This window comes from Nanorana parkeri, unplaced genomic scaffold (assembly GCF_000935625.1).
Source record: "Nanorana parkeri isolate BGI_ZX_2015 unplaced genomic scaffold, ASM93562v1 scaffold20, whole genome shotgun sequence".
NCBI classification, from domain to species: Eukaryota; Metazoa; Chordata; class Amphibia; order Anura; family Dicroglossidae; genus Nanorana; species Nanorana parkeri.
This window is the reverse complement of record NW_017306288.1, coordinates 2,193,481-2,200,171: the sequence shown is the minus strand read 5'-3', so window position 1 is coordinate 2,200,171 and position 6,691 is coordinate 2,193,481. Positions and strand designations below refer to the sequence as shown.

Here is a 6,691-nt window from a genome sequence, read left to right as displayed (position 1 = left end):
ATTGAAGTGAATGGCACCGTAGCCGCGTCCTCCGTCCGCAAGGCACATTGTGCCTGCGGTCCAGTCCTTTGCAGCATTTTGACCGGACCGCAGGCACAATGTGCCCTGCGAACCCGTGCGGGCGTTCGCATTGCGGCTGGAGGGCGTGGCTACGGTGCCATTCACTTCAATGGCCCACCAAGCCCCCTCCAGCCCCATGAAATAGTGAGCCGGCCGGAACGCACTGCATTTGGTGTTGAGGGCAGGATATCCCCTCCTGGACATAAATGGGGAAAAGGTTTTTAGTGACCATCTCTTTGGGAGGTCCATTCAGAAGGTGAGAGGCTGCTATCTTCGTTGTGTACGGGTGAAGACACTTCCTGAGCATCTGATACTTAGGTGGATGCGCAATCTAAGGGCGGATTTATGATGCTTGTGCACGAGTTCAGTACTTATTATAGACATTAGTTGGACACTTGTATGATTGCACATTTCATTAATATGAGCACTATTTTGTTCTTGGGCGGACAAATTATGAGTATTTAAGAAATTGTGTACTTTTTTTATTTTATTTCTTGAATCACTTTGGTGTTCTATATTTATGATATTGTTATTCTCCTAGCACACTTGTCACACTGCAATCCCCCTTCAAAAATACTTTGGTTCTCAGAAATGAAATTCCATTGCCTCTGTTTTATAGAATAAAACAAGCATGTCAGCTCAACCAAAATAACTGCCAAACAATTACCTTTCAAACAAAGGGTCTGTATTAAAATTGATTTACAAATATAACAATCTGGACCAAAAAAAAAAATCTGAATGTTTAAGCTGCTGGTATGCATGCCAAAGTATTGACATCCGATCAATCTGAGAACACAAAAAAATCTGTTAGGTCATAGTTTGATCCCCTTTAATAAAATTATTAAAAAAAAGGTCAATTCTAGTATTAGTGGTGAAAAATTTCACAGTATTTTTTTGCTTTTTTTTGTTTTCATTTTTTATTAACAAAATGTTACTGGTTGTTATAAATAGCATCAGTCAATGGGTCCCTGGAAAATAAGTTTAATGCAGCTTTCCTCGCCAGACAACTGTGTTGCACAGAATGGGCAGGCAGCGTGAAATGCGTGGGTACCATGAGGAAGCGGGATCTGAGACCAGTATTTGGCAGTCTTCTCTGAACACACGTGTCCGCAAGGGCTGAAAGCATGTGTAGGAGGACCAGCGTCTACGTAAAAGCCAGCTTCGCAGCCAAGCCACAGAGGCACATAGGGTCCAATTGTCCGACACATGGGACATTCCCGCTCGTTGGCATCTGCGTCGCTTCGATGACCCCAATTGTGATATCCATGCACGTGGCCACAGGTAAGGTAAGCCCAAGGCTGTTTCTCTTCCACTACATCCTTGCGGTGCATACTAGGAAATGCTAAAGTGTTTAATCCAACAGGACACTGAGGTCTGGCTGCATTGATCTCCTGTCTCAGGGCTTCAATGTGTTTTTGAGTTGGTGCATGAAACAAGCCATCTGCTGTTCTCCACAGTAAGGTAGCCCCACATAAGTCAACAAGAGAACCGTCCTGTAGAATGTTGGTTTCATTTTCCACCTACAAAAAAAAACACAAACTGTATTAATGCCCACGTAAGCAGTTCTTCTGTGTGTGCACCTCCAAAAACCTTTGAACATGCAATCATTTATGTGGCTAGCTAGGCAGACCACACCACCAATGTGTTCTGGCCTATTCTTGGTGTGATCAGGAATGTGCGCAACATAAAATGGTAAACAGATTGTAAAGACCTTTTTTTTTATCAGTAGACAGCTACATAAAGTGGGATGAACCCTAAAGTTCATCTCTTAATGAACTCTTAGAGCCCGTTCACATTGAGCAGTTCGCAAATCGCGCGTTTGTCGCGCAAATGCTTGCATTGAGCAAGCTTGAATCGCGGCTAAATCCGCTCCAAAAAGGGTCCTGCTGTAGCGACACACGACTCGCAACAGCAGGACCCTTTGCCCCATTGAGAAGCATTGGAGAGCGATATCGCGCGGTAAATTGCCGCGATATCGCAGGAATTACCGCGCGATAAATCGCTCAATGTGAACGGGGTCTGAAAAGAAGGAACAAGTCAAGTGATTAGCTAGCAGTAACCATTTGCAGATATACATAACAGCAATAGTTTTGACTACTCAATAGGGATTTTTACTTGCTGTGGTTGTCTCTGGACGCCGTTATATCTAATAAACCATCCACCCAGCAACATCAATGTTATTTAGAGAAGGACCTGCCCATGTTAATACACAGAGGGGAATAGAGCAGCTTTGCAATGTCCAGTAGTAGTAATAGAATTGGAAGGGAGAGGAAAATGGTATCAATTTTGCTCTGTAAAACCCACAGCCAACCTAACATGAACATTTACAGGGTTATTCCAAAAGGGTGAAAAGTTAGGCTACAATAGCTGATTTGGAAACATTCTCCAGTTCAGCTATGTTGTCATAGATTGTTCACTTCTCCTGCCTCCTCCAAACTCTTCAAACTTTTGTGAATAACCCTTTTAGTAAACTGGATTTCATATTAAAGCAATAGTGCCCCCATCTAACCAGTGGTTAGAGGGGGGTGGGGGCGAGGGGAGCAGCCCGGAGGCATTTCTCCTTCCTCTGCTTTTCTCTACAACCTCAAACCTGTTCCCGTATGGGATTCCTGCACTTCGATACCTCAGCCTTCCTTGATTTTTCTTTCCTCCTCTTGTATTTCTTCTATCAGGATGGTAGCACAGACGCAAACGATTGATCCGGCATTATAGCTGGACACAAGATTTTGTGGTTACTTTATACACCCGACATGGCCAAGGACTCTCCACGATACAATCTAGCTATTGTTAACGCAATCACCTGTCCTATGGGGTGTCGGGGCTTGACGGTACAGACTCGGCAGTGTAGTCATGGCGCTGGGATGTTTCCCTATGCTTCCTTTGAAAATGCTTGTATCACATATTTTGTTCAGTCAATAAACAAAATTTAAAAAAAACATAGGAGATACATCATAAAAAAATTCTAGGAAATTCTCTAGGATGTAAGCTTACCTCTTTCTCTCTCTCTCTAGCGCTAGGGATGCACTGATACAGAGTATTTGGGTGAGTACTACTCTTACTTGCCCAAATGCTCCGATGCCTAGCCCGATACTCCCAGTATCAGGAAGCCGGGCAGCGAGTAATTAGACGCTGCCAGGCTTTCTAATTGTCCGGGAAGCCGGACCCATTGTCACTTGTGACGAGGGAGCATGGAGCCAGCTTCCCGGCCAATCAGGAAACTGGGCAGCATGTAATGACGCCCGCTTTCTGACTGGCCGGGAAGCCGGCTTCATGCTCCCTCGTCACCCAATGAATCTTTACACGCTGCCCCGCTAATCAGGAAGCCAGGTGGTGAGTCATGTAATGACACCTGGCTTCCTTAATGGGACTTCCGGTATCGGTAAGTAGCTGAAAGAAAAAAAAAAAAAAAATCGGTACTCAATACCGATATCGGTGCATCCCTACCTATCGCTATTGCCAAAATGACAGCTGGGAATTATTCTGCGTTACATAATTGTGTGAAATGACACTTGAGGGGGAAGGGGTGGTAAGATAATAGGGAGTGATGTTTACCATAATTAACCCTATAACAGGGATAGGTGACCATGGCACTCCAGCTGTTGTGCAATTACAAGTCCCATGAGGCATTGCAAGACCTTGACAGGAACAGGCCAGAGGCATTGTGGAATTTTTAGTTTCAGCACAGCTGGAGTGCCGAGGTTACCTACCCCGTATTGTTTAGCAAGTTATTCTAAAGAATTCAAACTGCCTGAAGAGTCCTATTTCTACAATTAGAAAGGTAAGAAAGAACACATACAGTGAAGGTTTCCCAAATTTGACTGCAAAATGGGAAATACACTATTAACCTTCCTGGCGGTAATCCCGTGTGGCTCGGGGTTAATTTTCAGTACCATAAGCGGTAACCCCGAGCCACACTCGGGATTACAGTTTAGCGTTACTTAACTTGTCCCTCGAGCCGCGCTGTGTCCTCCGGCCGATGCCGGCATCTGTCTTCTGAGTTCCATCCCTTGCGAGCATCCGCTTCGCAAGGGGGCGGAACCGGCAGGGGAAAAAAAAACAAAAAAAGGAAATAAAGAAATAATGAGACCGCCAGGGAGGTTAAGTAATGGCATAGTTATCGCTGAATAAACAGGCTCACAGTACAAATGTAACATTTTCTCTGGTCCTTGAGAGGGATAAAAACAAAGTCTTACAAGTTTTCCTCTCTGTTGGGCTGATCTGGTTTCTCTGAGAGTGTACACATCACCGCAGACTGAAATTTCCCTCCATACGCCGGGCTTAGATTCGTCAGTAAAACCTCCTTTTGGATGCATTACAAGAACACCATTGGTGGTTAGTCCATCCATGTGGCCATCAGGATTCTTCCACTTAGCTGCTTTCTCCTAAAAAGTAGAAGAAAATCGTGGTCAACACTGAAACTTTTGCATGTGGAGACATAGAAGTAAAAAAAAAAAAAAAAAACATTTCCCACTGAAGATCCATATTCACAGGCACCTGGGCTTTTTTGAGTGCCAGTACGCTTGGAACTAGAGGTACACAGCAATGACATTTTTTTAAACCGAAAATAAAAAAAAAAGAAATATCAGCACGAAACCGAAACTTTTTTTTTCCCCTAACCTTTTCAAATTTTTTATAAACTTTTATTTTTATTACATTTTTTTTACTTTACTGTCAGGGGCTCTAGGTAAATATTGGGGGTCTAAACACCCCTGATATTTCCCTTTTAAAAGAGATTGAGGACACAGTTCTCAATCTCTTCTTCTGCAGCCCCTGTTATAAATGAACAGGAATCCTCTATACTGAGTGTTCACTTACAACTTGTGCAGATAGTATGTTTACTATATCCACAATCATGATGAACAGGAGGTGATGTAGATAACTCATAATTGGGGATATAGTAAACATACTATGTCCTCAATTATTTACAAGCCGTCATTGATCGCTGAGTACTTACTCTCCATCCTGACTCACCGTCACAGGAGGTGTGGGGAGGAGAGCTTCTTCCCCTGCACTGTTCAGCCTCCTGTGACAGTTTCTCTCCTACTGCTGGATGCTGCGCTATGTCAGAGGGGACCAGCACACAGCAGGGAGGAGAGAAATCAAGCATGCACCGCAATTTTGGCTGAAAGATGGCACTTTCGGCATTTTGCCAAAAGTGCCATTTTCTGCTGATACGTCTCGGGGGCTGAAATATCTGTGCATCCCTACTTGGAACTATATAGTGTAGGAACGGTCAGGGTGGCCAGAAATGTCAATGACTGCCAACATACTGTATAGACCGAGAGATTGGTTACAACAATAGTCTTTGCCGAGCAGTGCCAAGTGGTCGTAGAGAGTGTGAACTCTATGTAGAGATTCTAGTCTCTTGTGCCGCATTTCTGCTACCTCCTGCTGTTCCTGGAGTCCAGTCTTCAAATTAAGGTTTAAACAGCAAAGGCCTGACTCGTCTTTCAAGGATTTGAGAAAGACAATACAGAAAACAAAACTTCTCCAGGCAAAGTCCTAAGTGTACAACAGTGTTACATGGACTGTTCTCATGATGTTCTGCCCAAACGTTCCTCTTTACCAAATGCTTTCATTGTACAATCAAAACATCAATGTGAAAAGAGAACACTCTCAATCATAGTTTGTAATTGACACTTACACCGAGAAAGATATTTTTCGAGGAGTCAAATCCTGCTGCATAAATTCTAGCTGTGTATGGTAGATTCCTATCGCAGACGATCCGGCAAGCAAACCTGGAAATGGTACTTTGTGTAATCTGAGTCTCATCGTTCTGGTTACCAGAAACTGTGTCCGTCACTACAAAGTCAATGGGACTTTCTGTTGACCTCCCAATCTGGAACGAGAAAATATGATTTCTTTACTATAGCAACAAACTGACAAATACAAATGGGCTCATATCAATATAGCAAATATTGCCAACTGTCTAGCTAGAAGATCAGCTCATAAACTTGTTTCTTTTAGAAAGCATTAGGCATTAGTATGGGGGGACCTTTTATTATGAACAGTGCACTTGGACAAAGTATTAGTACCCATTGCACTTATTAAAATAAATACACAAATGGAGTGTTACAAAGTTTACTTCAGAATAAAACTGCATGCACAGTTTTTTGCAATCGCACTGCACTGGAAAACACAGCATTGGGTGTACTGCGTGTTCCAGTGTGAAAGAAAAAGCATAGAGAGGTCCTCTTTACTTTCTCCTTGAGTTTCTCCTTTTTGTAAGCCAACACTTAAATCAGTTAAAAACTAACTAATGTCAGCTTCTTGTAAATGACTTGTTACTTTAGATTTAGTATCAGATTACACTATTTATTCTACAAGGTCATGCACGGAGCATAATAAACAGAAACGGCTTGACCTATTCCTGTGTGTCCATTTCTCTGTGATCACAGTCGGGAGGATTCTCCTATTTACCATAGAACCTCATCACTGACTTCAACACCAGTGTGGGCGGGAGTCACGTTTGGGGTACCATTGAAATGAATGGCACTGCAACACAACTTCCGTAGCAGAATTTGTAAGGGCGAAACCGAAATCCCCCCCAACTTTTTTTAATAACTGTATGGATTATATTAGACATTTTAATAAGCTTCATGGATTTCAAATCTGAATTGAAAAAACCAAA

General features: G+C 42.9%; 1 protein-coding gene across 3 annotated transcripts in view; it reads right to left on the bottom strand.

Annotated features, from left to right (window-relative positions):
- Positions 1–949: 949 nt before the first annotated feature.
- The window catches only part of PELI2 (pellino E3 ubiquitin protein ligase family member 2), a 59,897-nt gene continuing 54,155 nt past the window's right edge, over positions 950–6,691 (bottom strand). For all 3 annotated transcript variants that reach the window (XM_018562239.1, XM_018562221.1, XM_018562230.1), the window contains exons 4-6: positions 5,705–5,899; positions 4,254–4,442; positions 950–1,580 (exon numbers count right to left, since the gene is read on the bottom strand). In XM_018562239.1, the coding sequence (XP_018417741.1) occupies positions 1,014–1,580; positions 4,254–4,442; positions 5,705–5,899 (951 nt within the window). In that variant the 3' untranslated portion in view covers positions 950–1,013. The remainder of the gene's footprint in view (positions 1,581–4,253; positions 4,443–5,704; positions 5,900–6,691) is intronic.